At 45.7% G+C, this 20,223-nt stretch overlaps 1 protein-coding gene across 7 annotated transcripts in view; it reads left to right on the plus strand.

The window, feature by feature from the left end:
* Positions 1-20,223, plus strand: part of LOC129843765 (WD repeat-containing protein 7-like) — a gene marked incomplete at its 5' end in the record, with an annotated part of 295,613 nt that overhangs the window by 50,063 nt on the left and 225,327 nt on the right. For 6 of the 7 annotated variants that reach the window (XR_008757881.1, XR_008757880.1, XR_008757883.1 and 3 more), the window contains 3 exon segments: positions 7,022-7,117; positions 12,287-12,405; positions 14,661-14,784. Coding sequence is in view for 2 of the 7 variants with exons in the window: in XM_055912362.1 (XP_055768337.1) it covers positions 7,022-7,117; positions 12,287-12,405; positions 14,661-14,784 (339 nt within the window). 7 annotated transcript variants of the gene reach the window in all.

Raw genomic sequence — 20,223 nt, forward strand, 5'->3', positions numbered from 1 at the left:
CCTCCACCACGCTGACCCTTAACACAGGGGTCCCTCAGGGGTGTGTGCTTAGTCCCCTCCTGTACTCCCTGTTCACCCACGACTGTGTGGCCACGCACAACTTCAACACCATTATCAAGTTCGCTCACGATACGATGGCGGTCACTGGTGACCACGAGGCAGCCTGCAGGGAGGAGGTCAGTGACCTGTCAGTGTGGTGCCGGAGCAACAACCTCTCCCTCAAAGTCAAGACTAAGGAGCTGGAAACAAACAGGGGGGCGAGGACGCCGGCGGCAGTGGAGCTTGTAAACAGCTTTAAGTTACTTTGTGTCCAAGTCACTAAAGACTTAAAATGGTCCAAACACACACACACAGCCGTGAAGAAAACGCGACAGCACCTCTTCCCCCTCGGGTGGTTGAAAAAGTTTCGCAATGGCCCTCAAATCTTGAAAAGGTTCTACAGCTGTACCATCGAGAGCATCTTGACTGGCTGCATCACTGCTTGGTATGGCAAATGCACCGCCCTCGATCACATAGCGCTACAGAGGGGGATACAGACAGCCCAGTACATCACTGGGGCCGAGCTCCCTGCCATCCAGGGCCTCTATATCAGGCGGCGTGAAAAGAAGGCCTGGAAAATTGTCAAAGATCCCAACCACCCGAGCCATAGACTATTTTCTCTGCTGCCGCACGGCAAGGGGTACCGGTGCATCAAGTCTGACACCAACCTCTATCACTCCAGTATCCCTGTCCCCTTCCCCCTATACATATCTACCTCCATCACTCCAGTATCCCTGTCCCCTTCCCCCTATACATATCTACCTCCATCACTCCAGTATCCCTGTCCCCTATACATATCTACCTCCATCACTCCAGTATCCCTGTCCCCTATACATATCTACCTCCATCACTCCAGTATCCCTGTCCCCTATACATATCTACCTCCATCACTCCATTATCCCTGTCCCCTATACATATCTACCTCCATCACTCCAGTATCCCTGTCCCCTATACATATCTACCTCCATCACTCCATTATCCCTGTCCCCTATACATATCTACCTCCATCACTCCATTATCCATGTCCCCTATACATATCTACCTCCATCACTCCATTATCCCTGTCCCCTATACATATCTACCTCCATCACTCCATTATCCCTGTCCCCTATACATATCTACCTCCATCACTCCATTATCCCTGTCCCCTATACATATCTACCTCCATCACTCCATTATCCCTGTCCCCTATACATATCTACCTCCATCACTCCATTATCCCTGTCCCCTTGCATTGTTGGGTTTTGAGTTTTCAATAAAGATATTTCACTGTACTTGTACATCTGAACGTCACCCATCGTGTAGATTTAGCCTTGTCTTATAGGTTATTGTCCTGCTGAACGGCACGTTTCGTGTAGATTTAGCCTTGTGTTATAGGTTATTGTCCTGCTGAACGGCACCCATCGTGTAGATTTGGCCTTGTGTTATAGGTTATTGTCCTGCTGAACGGCACCCATCGTGTAGATTTGGCCTTGTGTTATAGGTTATTGTCCTGCTGAACGGCACCCATCGTGTAGATTTAGCTTTGTGTTATAGGTTATTGTCCTGCTGAACGGCACCTATCGTGTAGATTTAGCCTTGTGTTATAGGTTATTTAGATTTAGCCTTGTGTTATAGGTTACTGTCCTGCTGAAAGGTGATTTCCTCTCTGTCTCTGGTGTAAAGCAGAAGGAAGCAGGTCTTCCTCTAGGGTTTTCCCTGTGCTAAGGTCCATCCCGTTTCTTTTTATCCTGAAAAAGTCCACAGTCTTTGCCTTTGACAAGCATACCCATACCATGATGCAGCCACCACCATGCTTGAAAATAAGGAGGCAGTTACTCAGTGATGTGTTGCGTTTAGGCCAAAAAGTTTATTCATTTTCATTTATTTTTTAAACATTATTACGTTAGTGCCTTGTTGTATACAGGATGCATGTTTTGGAATACGTTTGTATATATTTATATTCTGTATATTTATATTCTTCTTTTCACTATTGTCATTTACGTCAGTGTTGTGGAGTCACGACTATGTTGTTGATCCATCCTCAGTTTTCTCCCATCACAACCAAACTGAACTCTGTAGCTGTTTTAATAATCACCAATAGCGTCATGGTAACATCCCCGAGCAGTTTCCTTCCCGTCCTGCAGCTCAGTTCAGAAGGACGACTGCGTCTTTGTGTCTGGGGGGTTTTAATACAGCATCGGTATTATATGGCCCGTGCTTAAAGAGAGATTCAATGTCGGATTTTGTTATTGTTAACCATCTACCAATCACTGCCCTTCTTTATGAGGCGTTTGAAACACTTCCTGGTCTTCTGTAGTTGAATCTGTGATTGAAATTCAATATTTGACTGAGGGACCTTACAGATGTTGTATGTATGGGAGACAGAGGAAGAGGAGTAGTCATTCAAAAATCATGTCAACCCCTATTATTTAACACAAAGTCCATTTTAACTTAGGTTTTTTTGTTCAGCCTAAACTAATTTCGGCTTGCCTTAACAAAGGGCGTGAATACTTATGCACCGACTTTTTAAGTTATTTAATTGTTAATCATTTGTAAAAAGGTATTACATTTCTTTACTTTGACATTATCTAGTATTTTGTATAGATCAATGACACACACAAAAAAAAATCACAATTAAATCTATTTCAATCCCGCTTTATAACACTACATAATGTGAAGAGATAATGATACCCACTTTATATAGTGGCTATTGATTCTCAATGGTTGTTTTGGTTTTGAGGCGATAACGAAAGTTACTCAAAGCGTCGAGAGGGTTTTCTTCTTCTCGTTTCCTGCTCTATTCATCTATTCATCATCCGTTCGGTGAAAACTGTTTCCCCGGTTGTGTCATTAAGTGTTCTTTAATGGAGTCGTTCTTTTAAATCTGGTGCCAAGATAAAGGCATATAGGCTACGTTCCAAATGGTACCCGATTCCCTATAATTGTAACTATAAATACAAAAGTAGTGCACTAGAAAAGGAATAGCGTGCAATTTGGAACACCTTGTAAGTGTTTTGGAACAGCATGGTGAGCGCCGTAGCAACTTGTTAAAAGAGAGGGATTTGGAGAAACTAATGCTTTCTCAGGCTGTCACACAGCCATTAAGGAACATGAAGGGCTTGGAGAGAGAGAGGGAGAGGCAGGGGAGGGAGAGGCAGGGGAGGGAGAGGCAGGGGAGGGAGAGGCAGGGGAGGGAGAGGCAGGGGAGGGAGAGGCAGGGGAGGGAGAGGCAGGGGAGGGAGAGGCAGGGGAGGGAGAGGCAGGGGAGGGAGAGGCAGGGGAGCGAGAGGCAGGGGAGCGAGAGGCAGGGGAGCGAGAGGCAGGGGAGCGAGAGGCAGGGGAGCGAGAGGCAGGGGAGCGAGAGGCAGGGGAGCGAGAGGCAGGGGAGCGAGAGGCAGGGGAGCGAGAGGCAGGGGAGCGAGAGAATCTACGATCACGTCTCTTGTCTGTTATTATGGGAACGGCAGTTGGTTTGGAGAAAGACTTCTACTGCTTCATAGGATTTATTCTTCAACGGCTTTATTCGCGCACGACAACAAAAATAACATATAATATGTGTTTCTGCAATGCCTTTTCATTTTAATTACATTAATCCATATATAGATTTATTGCATTATTGTGTGTTTGACTTCATCCTGAGAAGCCAGGTACCTGGTTTGATTTAAAAAGGGGGGGAATGTGATAAGATTTACAGCTAACCCACTAGGTAAAACTGGTTGACCAACTGACAAGGTCTTTTCACATTAAACTACATGTTAGACAATTAGTATTATTTGTTTCAGTTAATTCCATAATTGACTTTGACAATCTTAATTCTTTGGTTTCTATGGCAATGTCACATGGTAATTTTTCCCCCTGTATTATAATTTGTATTAAATTCTCCTCCCACACTGCTCTGACAACCTGCTATCAGTCTGCCAGCCTCTCCCTCTCCTCCTCTCCCTCTCCTCCTTCTCTCCCTCTCCTCCTTCTCTCCCTCTCCTCCTTCTCTCCCTCTCCTCCTTCTCTCCCTCTCCTCCTTCTCTCCCTCTCCTCCTTCTCTCCCCCTCCTCCTCCTCTCCCTCTCCTCCTCCTCTCCTCCCCCTCTCCTCCTCATCTCCCTCTCCTCCCCCTCTCCTCCTCCTCTCCCTCTCCTCCTCCTTTCCCTCATCTCTCCCTCTCCCTCTCCTCCTCCTTTCCCTCGCCTCTCCCTCTCCTCCACCTATCCCTCTCCCTCTCCTCTCGCTCGTCTCTCCCTCTCCTCCTCCTCTCGCTCGTCTCTCCCTCTCCTCCTCCTTTCCCTGTCCTCCACCTTTCCCTCGTCTCTCCCTCTCCTCCTCCTTTCCCTCGTCTCTCCCTCTCCTCCTCCTTTCCCTCGTCTCTCCCTCTCCTCCTCCTCTCCCTCTCCTCCTCCTCTCCCTCATCTCTCCCTCTCCTCCTCCTTTCCCTCTCCTCCTCCTTTCCCTCATCTCTCCCTCTCCTCCTCCTTTCCCTCTCCTCCTCCTTTCCCTCTCCTCCTCCTTTCCCTCTCCTCCTCCTTTCCCTCTCCTCCTCCTTTCCCTCGTCTCTCCCTCTCCTCCTCTCCCTCTCCTCCCCCTCTCCTCCGTCTCTCCCTCTCCTCCGTCTCTCCCTCTCCTCCCCCTCTCCTCCGTCTCTCCCTCTCCTCCCCCTCTCCTCCGTCTCTCCCTCTCCTCCCCCTCTCCTCCGTCTCTCCCTCTCCTCCCCCTCTCCTCCCCCTCTCCCTCTCCTCCGTCTCTCCCTCTCCTCCTTCTCTCCCTCTCCTCCTCCTCTTCCTCTCCCTCTCCTCTCCATCTCCTCCTCCTTTCCCTCGTCTCTCCCTCTCCTCCTCCTCTCCCTCTCCTCCTGGTGTCATTCACTGTCTGCATGGCTTGAGCTTTCTCAAGCTGGGGCCCCCCCAGCACTCACCCCTCTCTTGGGCCCCCCCCAGCACTCACCCCTCTCTTGCGCCCCCCCAGCCCTCACCCCTCTCTTGACCTCCCCCCCAGCCCTCACCCCTCTCTCGCACTCACCTTCCTCCGCTCTGCTCCTCTCTAGGGATAATTCAGTGGGGAAATCACAGAGCCAGGTGGGACTCCCAAGTCACACATGACATGTTTGTGCCACCACCCATCTTCCTAGTTGATATAACATAGCCTAAACCCATCCTCCTAACTCGCCGGGTTTGAAAACAAAACACGTTTTTTCCCACTGAACTCTCTCACCTTGTGTGTGTGTGTATATATATGACGTGTGTCTGACAATACAAATGTATTTTGGAAACGTCTGTTCTGTTTCTCTTCTGATGTACTTTATTGTTTCTCTGGTCTCTCAATCTGGGGATTTAAAATGTTACAACACATACAGGACCAGTCAAAGGGTTGGACACACCTACTCATTCAATGTTTTTTCTTTATTTCTTTATTTTTTTTTTTACTATATTCTATATTGTATAATAATAGTGAAGACAGCAAAACTATGAAATAACACATACGGAATCATGTAGTAACTAAAAAAGTGTTAAACAAATCAAAACATATTTGAGTTTATTCAATGTAGCCACCCTTTGCCTTGATGACAGCTTTGCACCCTCTTTGAATTCTCTCAACCAGCTTCATAACGTAGTCACCTGGAATGCATTTCAATTAGAACTTTGAAAGTTTCTTCATGTGCAGTCGCAAATACCATCAAGCGCTATAATGAAACTAGCTCTCATGAGGACCGCCACAGGAAAGGAAGACCCGGTTTTACCTCTGCTGCAGAGGATAAGTTCATTAGAGTTACCAGCCTCAGAAATTGCAGCCCAAATAAATGCTTCAGAGTTCAAGTAACAGACACATCTCAACATCAACTGTTCAGAGGAGACTGTGTGAATCAGGCCTTCATGGTCAAATTGCTGCAAGAAACCACTACTAAAGGACACCAATAAGAAGAAGACGTTTGGGCCAAGGAACACGAGCAATGGACATTAGACCGGTGGAAATTTGTCCTTTGGGCTGATGAGTCTAAATTTGAGATTTTTGGTTCCAACCGCCGTGCCTTTGTGAGACGCAGAGTAGGTGAACGGATGTTCTCTGCATGTGTAGTTCCCACTGTGAAGCATGGAGGAGGAGGTGTGATGGTGTAGGGGTGTTTTTCTCGTGTCACTGTCAGTGATTTATTTAGAATTCAAGGCACACTTAACCAGCATGACAACCACAGCATTCTGCAGCGATATGCCAGTCCCACTAACCCCAGACCAGATGGGATATAATTTGTTTTTCAACACAACAATGCTCCAAAACACAACTCCAGGCTGTGTAAGGGCTATTTGACCAAGAAGGATAGTGATAGAGTGCTTAATCAGATGACCCGGCCTCCACAATCACCCAACCTCAACCCAATTGAGATGATTTGGGATGAGTTGGACAACAGAGTGAAGGAAAATCAGCCAACAAGTACTCAGCATATGTGGGAACTCCTTCAAGACTGTTGGAAAAGCATTCCAGGTGAAGCTGGTTGAGAGAATGCCAAGAGTGTGCAAAGCTGTCATCAAGGCAAAGGGTGGCTTTTTGTCACTTTCTAGATACTACATGATTCCATATGGGATATTTCATAGGTTTGATGTCTTCACTATTATTATGCAATGTAGAAAATATAAAGAAAAATCCTTTAATGAGTAGGTGTGTCTGAACTTTTGACTGGTACTGTGTATACTTGTTATTGTCACAAAGTAATGTATTAGGTTTTTTTTTTTTTTTAAAATATGGCATTTGTTTTATAAAACGTTACAGATGATACATGACATAAATAATTACATGTTTGGGCTGAAGTAAGTTAAAAATGGTTTCAAATGCTCAAAGCTAGCTGTGTAATAATTAGATTATTAGAAAAGCTTCTGAAATCTATTAACTCCCAAACTCTGTGGTTCTCTGTTTGCTTCATGTCTCTTACTAACGGCTGTTTCTGCTGTTCTCCTGAAAACTGTGGAGTCCGTGTTTTTATCTTTTTCCCCTCTCGACTGATCTTTCATTTCCTCTGCAAGCCGCTGCTGTTGCTGCTACTACCAGTACTACCACTCCTGGCACTGGGGCTTTTCCCCCAGGTCCTGCCGCTTTCCATTGTCCCTCAGTCAACGAAGGTACAACCAACCCCTTGACAACATTGCCCTCTGACTATATACTCTCTCTATCTTCATCTTTCTCTCTCAATTTCATTTCTCTCTGTTTCCCCCCCCCCCCCCCCCCCTCATCTGCCATGCGCTCACCTTCCCCTTGGTCCAAATAGTGCCCCATCTCGGTCGTGTGTTGTTCATTCTTGTCTGTTCTGGTCCGTGTCTTTTGTTCCTGGTGATTGTTTCAAGTCTGTCAGTCTTTCCTTTTACAGGACCTATATTCACAAAGCGTCTTGAGTTTTTTTCTGCCTTTTTGTAAATCCTAATGAATAAGGCAACTGGATGCTTTGTGAATACGGTTCCAGATGTCACTGTGTATGTGTTCTGTGTTGTGCTCGTTCCGCCGGGGAGAGAACACTACCAGAGAACACAACATCAACACCTTGAGTCACAGGGACCCGCTTGGATTTGTTCTTCTCTCTTTTATGCAGTGCTGAATTTCAAGTTTTATTTTTCAGCTGGATTCATAGTAGATTCATAGTGGTTTTTCCAGATGGATTTGTAGTAGCATTTTTCCATTTTTTTTTTTTTTTAACGATCTAAACAATTTAGATTTTTAATTTTTAAAAATAGGAAAACTAAAATGTGGTTTTTGTTTACTCCTTTAATCTCAAGAGAACAAAGATTTTCAAGTTAATTCAATAGATTCACAGAAACATACACTTTCAGGATAAATACCATTTTTAGAAGGATCTGTAAAATTGTCTCTGTCGATTCTAAATAGGCAAGTTCACTGATATTCGCAGTGCAACAGATTGTTGCCCTTGGTCTCCTTAGTGGCCATTTATTCTTTACCAAAAGGCAGATCCAATGATATATTGGCAAATTATTAAACAATTGTTTGTTGCAATTTGTAAAAAAATAAAATAATCTATGTTGTAATTATTTTTCGAAGACTTTGATTAATTAAATAATAAGTTATTCATTTTTACAAAGATGGTGACACAGATGGCCCTGACATTTTGTTAAATTCTGTAGTGAGTAAATACAGTTCCTAAAGATAGTATTCAGACCCCTTATTCTATGTTACAGCCTGAATTCAAAATGGATTTCATTGAAATATTTTTTGATCCCATAATGACAGTGAAAACATGTGTTTAGAAATATCGATAAGTATTCATACCCCTGAGTCCAATATCAGCACTTTTGGTGGTAACTACAGCTATGAGTCGTCTCTGCTATGTCTGTATCAGCTTTGAGTCGTTTCGGCTATGTCTGTATCAGCTTTGAGTCGTCTTGGGTATGTCTGTATCAGCTTTGAGTCGTTTCGGCTATGTCTGTATCAGCTTTGAGTCGTCTTGGGTATGTCTGTATCAGCTATGAGTCGTCTCTGCTATGTCTGTATCAGCTTTGAGTCGTCTTGGGTATGTCTGTATCAGCTATGAGTCGTCTCTGCTATGTCTGTATCAGCTTTGAGTCGTTTCGGCTATGTCTGTATCAGCTTTGAGTCGTCTTGGGTATGTCTGTATCAGTTTTGAGTCGTCTTGGGTATGTCTGTTCCAGCTTTGAGTCGTCTTGGGTATGTCTGTATCAGTTTTGAGTCGTCTTGGGTATGTCTGTTCCAGCTTTGAGTCGTCTTGGGTATGTCTGAATCAACTTTGAGTCGTCTTGGGTATGTCTGTATCAGCTTTGAGTCGTTTTGGGTATGTCTGTATCAGCTTTGAGTCGTTTCGGCTATGTCTGTATCAGCTATGAGTCGTCTCTGCTATGTCTGTATCAGCTATGAGTCGTCTCTGCTATGTCTGTATCAGCTTTGAGTCGTCTTGGGTATGTCTGTATCAGTTTTGAGTCGTCTTGGGTATGTCTGTTCCAGCTTTGAGTCGTCTTGGGTATGTCTGTATCAGCTTTGAGTCGTCTTGGGTATGTCTGTTCCAGCTTTGAGTCGTCTTGGGTATGTCTGTATCAGCTTTGAGTCGTCTTGGGTATGTCTGTATCAGCTTTGCACAACTGGATTTGGGGATTTTGTCCCATTCTTCCCTGCAGGTTTTCTCAAGCTTTGTTAAGTTAGATGGGGTTTGGCGGTGAACAGCAATCTTAAAGTATTTCCTCCATTTTTCAGTCAGACTTTCACATTCTTGTTCTGAAGCCATTCCAGCATTGCTTTGGCTGTCTGCTCGTCCTGTTTGAATGTTAATTTTTGCTCCAGTCTAAGGTCGTTTGCACTCTGAAGCAGGTTCTCATCAAGGACTTGTCTGGCTCCATTCACTGTTTCCTCTATCCATACCAGTCTCCTGGTCCTTGCTGCTGAAAAGCATCCCCATAGCATGATGCTGCCACCACCATGCTTCACACTAGGAATGGTGTTAGATGGGTGATGAGCTGTGCCTGGTTTTCTAAAGATATAGCGCTTTGCGTTGAGGCCAAAGAGCTCAGTTTGTCTCATCAGACCGCATAATCTTTTGCCTCATGCTCGGAGTCTTTCCTGTGCCTTTTTGCAAACCCCAGCCGTGATGTCATATGTCTTTTTCTCAGGAGTGGCATCCGTCTGGCCATTCTCCCATGAAGCCACGATTTGTGAAGTGCTGCAGAGATTTCCTTCTGGCAGGTTCTCTCATCTCAGCCAAGGAACTCCGTAGTTGGATTCTTGGTCACCTCTCTCTGACCAAGGTCTTTCTTGCGTTGGTTGCTCAGTTTGGTTGGACGGCCAGCTCTAGGCAGAGTCTGGTTGGACGGCCAGCTCTAGGCAAGAGTCTGGTTGGACGGCCAGCTCTAGGCAAGAGTCTGGTTGGACGGCCAGCTCTAGGCAAGAGTCTGGTTGGACGGCCAGCTCTAGGCAAGAGTCTGTTTGGACAGCCAGCTCTAGGCAAAGTCTGGTTGGACGGCCAGCTCTAGGCAGAGTCTGGTTGGACGGCCAGCTCTAGGCAAGAGTCTGGTTGGACGGCCAGCTCTAGGCAAGAGTCTGGTTGGACGGCCAGCTCTAGGCAAGAGTCTGTTTGGACAGCCAGCTCTAGGCAAAGTCTGGTTGGACGGCCAGCTCTAGGCAAGAGTCTGGTTGGACGGCCAGCTCTAGGCAAGAGTCTGGGTAATTCCATATTATTTCCCAACGATGGCGACCTCTGTGCTTTTGGAAACTTTGTTTTATACCCTTCCCCAGATATATGCTTCATCACAATTATATCTCCGGACAGTTCCTTGGACTTCATGGTATAGATTCTACTCTGACATGAACGGTCAACTGTGGGACCTTTATATAGGCAGGAGTGTTTCTTTCTAAATCATGTCCAAACCATTAAATTTGCCACAAATGGGCTCCAATCAAGTTGTAGCGACATCTCATGGATGCTCAAAGGGAATTTAGATGCACCTGAGCTGAATATGGAGTGTCCCAGCAAAAAGGGGTGTGAAATACTTACGACATTTCTGTATTTCATTTTCAATTAAGTTTAGAAATGTTTGCAAATATGTTTTCACTTTGTCATTATAGGGGTATTGTGTGTGTGTGTAGTAAGGTGAGAAAAGAAAAAATATATTTAATCCATGTTGAATTCAGGCTATAACACAACAACACGTGGAGGATATCAAGGACTATCAGTACTTTGTGAAGGCAGTGGAAATAGTGTTTTATTAGCGCTATACATAATACAACTCAATTGAAGTTAAGTACTTATTGTATGGGGCAGCATTGTATACTACCATACGATGTTCATATACAAATAAATGTTGTATGCTGTGCATCCCCCAAAAATCGGCAAGATTTAATCCCCAAACCCATATATTTATATGATATATGTGAATAGGATGCATACCATTGTTCGATTTATTAAATACTCTCTTCTGCATTCATATGTTATTTTGATAACATTCAAAGTGATTCGAATTGTCCACAAGCTCCTGTTGCTTCCTTGCTGTTGGTTCACATGACTGTCTGAATGTTGTAGGATCTTACAAATATATATATATATATTTTTTTATGCGCCCGTGAACGGTTGTTTGGATGTGATAGTATGTGTGTACGGGTGTGAACGAGAGTGAATATTTGTTGTGCCTGTCTACTACCCTAGGTCACTGTGTTGCTCTGTGACTGCTGTTATAACCCCTGCCCCTAGGTCACTGTGTTGCTCTGTGACTGCTGTTATAACCCCTGCCCCTAGGTCACTGTGTTGCTCTGTGACTGCTGTTATAACCCCTGCCCCTAGGTCACTGTGTTGCTCTGTGACTGCTGTTATAACCCCTGCCCCTAGGTCACTGTGTTGCTCTGTGACTGATGTTATAACCCATGCCCCTAGGTCACTGTGTTGCTCTGTGACTGCTGTTATAACCCATGCCCCTAGGTCACTGTGTTGCTCTGTGACTGCTGTCCTAACCCCTGCCCCTAGGTCACTGTGTTGCTCTGTGACTGCTGTTATAACCCCTGCCCCTAGGTCACTGTGTTGCTCTGTGACTGATGTTATAACCCATGCCCCTAGGTCACTGTGTTGCTCTGTGACTGCTGTTATAACCCCTGCCCCTAGGTCACTGTGTTGCTCTGTGACTGCTGTCCTAACCCCTGCCCCTAGGTCACTGTGTTGCTCTGTGACTGCTGTTATAACCCCTGCCCCTAGGTCACTGTGTTGCTCTGTGACTGCTGTCCTAACCCCATGCCCCTAGGTCACTGTGTTGCTCTGTGACTGCTGTCCTAACCCCTGCCCCTAGGTCACTGTGTTGCTCTGTGACTGCTGTCCTAACCCCTGCCCCTAGGTCACTGTGTTGCTCTGTGACTGCTGTCCTAACCCCTGCCCCTAGGTCACTGTGTTGCTCTGTGACTGCTGTTATAACCCCTGCCCCTAGGTCACTGTGTTGCTCTGTGACTGATGTTATAACCCATGCCCCTAGGTCACTGTGTTGCTCTGTGACTGCTGTTATAAACCCTGCCCCTAGGTCACTGTGTTTCTCTGTGACTGCTGTTATAACCCATGCCCCTAGGTCACTGATGTCCTAACCCCTGCCCCTAGGTCACTGTGTTGCTCTGTGACTGATGTTATAAGCCCTGCCCCTAGGTCACTGTGTTGCTCTGTGACTGATGTTATAACCCATGCCCCTAGGTCACTGTGTTGCTCTGTGACTGCTGTTATAACCCCTGCCCCTAGGTCACTGTGTTGCTCTGTGACTGCTGTGTTGCTCTGTGTGACCTTGCGGCTGCTGTTTTAACCCCTGCAGGCTGGAGCCAGCTGGCTGCTATGCACTGTGTGATGCTGCCTGACCTGCTGGGCCTAGACAAGTTCAGACCACCTCTACTGGAGATGTTGGCACGCCGCTGGCAGGACCGCTGTCTGGAGGTAATACACTGCACTGGCAGGACCGCTGTCTGTAGGTAATACACTGTCAGGACCGCTGTCTGTAGGTAATACACTGCACTGGCAGGACCGCTGTCTGGAGGTAATACACTGTCAGGACCGCTGTCTGTAGGTAATACACTGCACTGGCAGGACCGCTGTCTGGAGGTAATACACTGCACTGGCAGGACCGCTGTCTGTAGGTAATACACTGCACTGGCAGGACTGCTGTCTGTAGGTAATACACTGCACTGGCAGGACCGCTGTCTGTAGGTAATACACTGCACTGGCAGGACTGCTGTCTGTAGGTAATACACTGCACTGGCAGGACTGCTGTCTGTAGGTAATACACTGCACTGGCAGGACTGCTGTCTGTAGGTAATACACTGCACTGACAGGACTGCTGTCTGGATGTAATATACTGCACTGGCAGGACCGCTGTCTGTAGGTAATACACTGCACTGGCAGGACCGCTGTCTGTAGGTAACACACTGCACTGGCAGGACCGCTGTCTGGATGTAATATACTGCACTGGCAGGACCGCTGTCTGTAGGTAACACACTGTACTGGCAGGACCGCTGTCTGTAGGTAATACACTGCACTGACAGGACTGCTGTCTGTAGGTAATACACTGCACTGGCAGGAGGTAATACACTGCACTGGCAGGACTGCTGTCTGTAGGTAATACACTGCACTGGCAGGAGGTAATACACTGCACTGGCAGGACTGCTGTCTGTAGGTAATGCACTGCACTGGCAGGACTGCTGTATGTAGGTAATACACTGCACTGTCATGAGGTAATACACTGCACTGGCAGGACCGCTGTCTGTAGGTAATACACTGCACTGGCAGGACCGCTGTCTGTAGGTAATACACTGCACTGTCAGGAGGTAATACACTGCACTGGCAGGACCGTTGTCTGTAGGTAATACACTGCACTGTCAGGAGGTAATACACTGCACTGGCAGGACCGTTGTCTGTAGGTAATACACTGCACTGGCAGGACCGCTGTCTGTAGGTAATACACTGCACTGTCAGGAGGTAATACACTGCACTGGCAGGACCGTTGTCTGTAGGTAATACACTGCACTGGCAGGACCGTTGTCTGTAGGTAATACACTGCACTGTCAGGAGGTAATACACTGCACTGGCAGGACCGTTCACTCTATTCCCTCTCTCCCTCCTCTCCCGTTCACTCTATTCCCTCTCTCCCTCCTCTCCCGTTCACTCTATTCCCTCTCTCCCTCCTCTCCCGTTCACTCTATTCCCTCCTCTCCCGTTCACTCTATTCCCTCCTCTCCCGTTCACTCTATTCCCTCCTCTCCCGTTCACTCTATTCCCTCCTCTCCCGTTCACTCTATTCCCTCCTCTCCCGTTCACTCTATTCCCTCCTCTCCCGTTCACTCTATTCCCTCCTCTCCCGTTCACTCTATTCCCTCCTCTCCCGTTCACTCTATTCCCTCCTCTCCCGTTCACTCTATTCCCTCCTCTCCCGTTCACTCTATTCCCTCCTCTCCCGTTCACTCTATTCCCTCCTCTCCCGTTCACTCTATTCCCTCCTCTCCCGTTCACTCTATTCCCTCCTCTCCCGTTCACTCTATTCCCTCCTCTCCCGTTCACTCTATTCCCTCCTCTCCCGTTCACTCTATTCCCTCCTCTCCCGTTCACTCTATTCCCTCTCCCTCCTCTCCCGTTCACTTTATTCCCTCTCCCTCCTCTCCCGTTCACTTTATTCCCTCTCCCTCCTCTCCCGTTCACTTTATTCCCTCTCCCTCCTCTCCCGTTCACTCTATTCCCTCTCCCTCCTCTCCCGTTCACTCTATTCCCTCTTTCCCGTTCACTCTATTCCCTCTCCCTCCTCTCCCGTTCACTTTATTCCCTCTTTCCCGTTCACTCTATTCCCTCCTCTCCCGTTCACTCTATTCCCTCTCCCTCACATACTTTAAACCGTCCTGTGTTGCTCCGTTGGTAGAGTGTGGCGCTAGCAGACTCCAAGGGTTGTCGGTGCCATTCCTGATGGGGCCGCCCATTTGAAAATGTCCGCACACATTTACATTTTTAAGGAGATTTGGATAAAAGTGTCTGCCAAATGACATGTTATTTTATTAGCTTCCAGGTTCATAACCTGTGTTTTATTAGTTTCCATAACCTGTGTGTGTCTATCCACCAGCGTACGCACTGAGAGACTGGATTAGTACCTGTTGGGATGTCTCTGTTGTCAGCTCCTGATGTTAATATCCTGGGTCTTTCTCCACTAGGTGAGAGAGGCGGCGCAGGCCCTGCTTCTGGCTGAGCTGCGAAGGATTGGTCAGTCAGGCAGGAAGGACACAATCGACCTGTGGGCCCCATACCTGCCCCAGTACGTGGATCAAGTCAGCTCACGTAAGTCTACGCCGCTGTGTGTGTGTGTGTCTTTTTTTGTGCCTGCGTACAGACTTTTGAGAGCGATGGTCTTTTGAGCCGGGTGTTGCGTGCGGGGATACAGTCTGTAACATCAGTGTGGGCAGTCAGAATATGAATGTGACTATCGCCAACCTCAGTCAGAGCTGCCCTTCCTTTTATCTGTTTTTAATGTGTTCTCAGTTCTTTACGACACCGTCAAACAACACCGTTATCTCCTAGTTGCTCTGCGTCCGTCAGAACAAAACGTGGTGGGATAGAGGGGTTGTGTGTTGTCTTTATTAGGAACAACGAAGAACTGAAGAAATGTACTAGAACACGGAACGAAAGAATGGATTGCGAGCGGCTGATCGAAGCCTTCGAATTGAGCTTCTGTGGTACGGCGTGGGCGTTGAGACGGGAAGAGGGTTGTGTGTGTGTGGGGAGAGGGACTTGTGTTTCTTTACACACAGCTCCTGTATTGATCACACAGGTCAGATGTTATTGATAGTGGGCAGAATCAAGAGAAGCCAGGCTTCACAGCGTCACCGCTTCCCTGACGTAACGCCGTATGGGACAAACACACACAATGCATGGGAAGGCAGTGTGTGGGAGTGTCACTGTGGTGTTTTGCAAGTGGACTAACTGTGTTATTGAGCTGCTGATCCACTGTGGTGTTTTGAAAGTGGACTGTGTTATTGAGCTGCTGATCCACTGTGGTGTTTTGAACGTGGACTAACTGTGTTATTGAGCTGCTGATCCACTGTGGTGTTTTGAACGTGGACTAACTGTGTTATTGAGCTGCTGATCCATCCCCTGATAGAGGTGAATATCTTGTTGAGGTGTGTTTGTGTGTCTGCTATGCAATGTGTGTGTGTGTGTGTGTGTGTGTGTCTGCTATGCGATGTGTGTGTGTCTCTGCTATGCGATGTGAGGGTGTGTGTCTGCTATGCGATGTGAGGGTGTGTGTCTGCTAGGCGATGTGAGTGGCCATGCCTCTCAAAGCATTAACCAATTAGCCTCATCCCAGCCTTTAGCCTGACCCTACTATCAGGGTTTATTTACTGGCTAAATACATTAGACAAGGTAATGAGGCTATCCCAGACAGCCAGCCATTCAGCCAGCCATTCAGCCAGCCATTCAGCCAGACAGCCAGCCAGACAGCCAGCCAGACAGCAAGCCAACCCATCACATAGAGATCTGTTCTCACATCTAAATATAATATATAGTGCACTACTTTAGTAATATATAGTGCACTACTTTAGTAATATATAGTGCACTGCTTTAGTAATATATAGTGCACTGCTTTAGTAATATGTAGTGCACTACTTTAGTAATATGTAGTGCACTACTTTAGTAATATATAGTGCACTACTTTAGTAATATATAGTGCACTACTTAAGTAATATATAGTGCACTACTTTAGTAATATATAGTGCACTACTTTAGTAATATATATATAGTGCACTACTTTAGTAATATATATATAGTGCACTACTTTAGTAATATATATAGTGCACTACTTTAGTAATATATATAGTGCACTACTTTTGATAAGAGCCTTTGGGAAGCCTAAAAGTAACATAAAAGTATTGCACTATATATTACTAAAGTAGTACAGCTGTAATCATATAATGTATCTTATAATAAACTCAGCATCAAAAGAAACGTCCTCTCACTGACAACTGCGTTTATTTTCAGCAAACTTAACGTGTGTAAATATTTGTATGAACATAAGATTCAACAACTGAGACATAAACTGAACAAGTTCCACAGACATGTGACAAACAGAAATTGAATAATGTGTCCTTGAACAAAGGTGGGGTCAAAATCAAAAGTAACAGTCAGTATCTGGTGTGGCCACCAGCTGCATTAAGTACTGCAGTGCATCTCCTCCTCACGGACTGCACCAGATTTGCCAGTTCTTGCTGTGAGATGTTACCCCACTCTTCCACCAAGGCACCTGCAAGTTCCCGGACATTTCTGGAGGGAATGGCCCTAGCCTTCACCCTCCAATCCAACAGGTCCCAGACATGCTCAATGGGATTGAGATCCAGGGTCTTCCCTGGCCATGGCAGAACACTGACATTCCTGTCTTGCAGGAAGTCACGCACAGAACGAGCAGTATGGCTGGTGGCATTGTCATGCTGGACGGTCATGTCAGAGGAGGACGTCTTCCCTGTAACGCACAGCGTTGAGATTGCCTGCAATGACAACAAGCTCAGTCCGATGATGCTGCGACGCACCGGCCCAGACCATGACGGACTCTCCACCTCCAAATTGATCCCGCTTCAGTGTAATGCTCATTCCTTTGACGATAAACGCGAATCCGACCATCACCCCTGGTGAGACAAAACCACGACTCGTCAGTGAAGAGCACTTTTTGCCAGTCCTGTCTGGTCCAGCAACGGTGGGTTTGTGCCCATAGGCGACGTTGTTGCTTGTGATGTCTGGTGAGGACCTGCCTTACAACAGGCCTACAAGACCTCAGTCCAGCTTCTCAGCCTATTGCAGACATTCTGAGCACTGATGGAGGGATTGTGCGTTCCTGGTGTAACTCTGGCAGTTGTTGCCATCCTGAACCTGTCTCGCAGGTGTGATGTTTGGATGTACCGATCCTGTGCAGGTGTTGTTACACGTGGTCTGCCACTACGAGGACGATCAGCTGTCCGTTCTGTCTCCTTGTAGCGCTGTCTAAGGCGTCTCACAGTACGAACATTGCAATGTATTGCCCTGGCTACATCTGCAGTCCTCATGCCTCCTTGCAGCAGCATGCCTAAGGCACGATCACGCAGATGAGCAGGGACCCTGGGCATCTTTCTTATTTATTTTTTTTCAGAGTCAGTAGAAAGGCCTCTGTAGTGTCCTAAGTTATCATAACTGTGAACTTAATTGCCTATCGTCTGTAAGCAGGTAGTGTCTTAAAGACTGTTCCAACTGGTGCATGTTAATTAATTTATGTTTCGTTGAACAAGCATGGGAAACAGTGTTTAAACCCTTTGCGATGAAGTTCTGTGAAGTTATTTGGATTTTTACGAATTTTCTTTGAATGACAAGGTCCTGAAAAAGGGACGTTTCTTTTTTTGCTGGGTTTATATATAATATAATCGTTACCGAAGGTGAATCTAACATGTCTTGTCATTATGTTGTTTGGTGTGTAGATAAATACTATTGAATCAATTTTGAATTCGTGCTGTAACAAAATGTGTAATAAGTCAAGGGGTACTTTATGTAATTACTTGACACATTGGAAATAATAAACAAAAAAACAGAGCAAACTAGAATGCTATTTGGCCCTAAACAGAGAGTACACAGCGGCAGAATACCCGACCTCTGTGACTGACCCAAACTTAGACTCAGTAAGCATAGCATTGCTATTGAGAGAGTCCACCATAGGCAGACCTGGCTCTCAAGAGAAGACAGGCTATGTGCACACTGCCCACAAAATGAGGTGGAAACTGAGCTGCATTTCCTAACCTCCTGCTAAATGTATGACCATATTAGAGAGACATATTTACCTCAGATTACACAGACCCATATAAGAATTCAAAACAAACTCATTTTGATAAACTCCCATATCTACAGTTGAATTCGGAAGTTTACATACACTTAGGTTGGAGTCATTAACTCGTTTTTCAACCACTCCACACATCTTTTGTTAACTATAGTTTTTGGCAAGTCGGTTAGGACATCTACTTTGTGCATGACACAAGTAATTTTTCCAACAATTGTTTACAGACAGATTATTTCCCTTATAATTCACTGTATCACAATTCCAGTGGGTCAGAAGTTTACATACACTAAGTTTACTGTGCCTTTGAACATCTTGGAAAATTCACGAAAATGATGTCATGGCTTTAGAAGATTCTGATAGGCTAATTGACATCATCTGAGTCAATTGGAGGTGTACCTGTGGATGTATTTCAAGGTCTACCTTACAACTCAGTGCCTCTTTGCTTGAAATCATGGGAAAATCAAAAGAAATCAGCCAAGACCTCAGAAAAAAAACCTCCACAAATGTGGATTATCCTTAGGAGCAATTTCCAAATGTCTGAAGGTACCACGTTCATCTGTACAAACAATAGTACGCAAGAATATACACCATGGGACCACGCAGCCGTCATACCGCTCAAGAAGGAGACGCGTTCTGTCTCCTAGAGATGAACGTACTTAGGTGCGAAAAGTGCAAATCAATCCCAGAACAACAAAGGACCTTGTGAAGATGCTGGAGGAAACAGGTACAAAAGTATCTATATCCACAGTAAAATGAGTCCTATATCGACATAACCTGAAAGGCCGCTCAGCAAGGCTGGGGGTTCCGCTAGCGAAACGTTTCGACAACATCCGGTAAAATTGCAGAGAGCAAAATATATTTTTTATTAGAAATATTTAACTTTCATAAAATACAAGTGCAATACATCAAATTAAAGCTTAACTTCTTGTTAATTCAGCCACCATGTCAGATTTCAAAAAGGCTTTACGGCGAAAGCAGACCATGCGATTATCTGAGGACAGCACCCCATCAAACACATGACAATCATATTTCAACCCGCCAGGCGCGCCACAAAACTCAGAAATAACAATATAATTCATGTCTTACCTTTGAAGAGCTTCTTCTGTTGGCACTCCAATATGTCCCATAAACATCATAAATGGTCCTTTTGTTCGATTAATTCCGTCGTTATATCTCCAAAATGTCTATTCATTTGGCGTGTTTGATTCAGGAAAAACACCGGTTCCAACATGACTACAAAATATCTAAGTTACCTGTAAACTTTGTCCAAACCTTCCTAATCCAACTTTAGGTATTTTAAAACGTAAATAATCAATCAAATTCAAGACGGGATAAACCGTATCTATTTTCTATCCAAATCTATCAAATTATATGCATATCTTCGCTTCTGGGCCTGAGTAACAGGCAGTTTACTTTGGGCACGCTTTTCATCCGTACGTGATAATACCGCCCCCTAGCCCAAAGAGGTTTTAAAGGCCGCTCAGCAAGGAAAAAGCCACTGCTCCAAAACCGCCATAAAAAAGCCAGACTGCGGTTTGCAACTGCACATGGGGACAAAGATCGTAAAAAGGGGATGGCTTCCAAGCCGAAGAACACCATCCCAACCGTGAAGCACGGGGGTGGCAGCATCATGTTGTGGGGGTGCTTTGCTGCAGGAGGGACTGGTGCACTTCACAGATTAGATGGCATCATGTGGCAAGATATTCTGTGGATATATTGAAGCAACATCTCAAGACAATAGCCAGGAAGTTAAAGCTTGGTCGCAAATGGGTCTTGCAAATGGACAATGAACCCAATCATACTATCAACGTTGTGGCAAAATGGCTTAAACTACTTATGGCTGCATCCTGTTAACGGGATCGATATGACAGAAGCCAGTGAAAGTGCAGGGCGCCAAATTCAAAAAACAGAAATCTCATAATTAAAAT

This window comes from Salvelinus fontinalis, unplaced genomic scaffold, assembly GCF_029448725.1.
Source record: "Salvelinus fontinalis isolate EN_2023a unplaced genomic scaffold, ASM2944872v1 scaffold_0160, whole genome shotgun sequence".
Classification (NCBI taxonomy): domain Eukaryota; kingdom Metazoa; phylum Chordata; class Actinopteri; order Salmoniformes; family Salmonidae; genus Salvelinus; species Salvelinus fontinalis.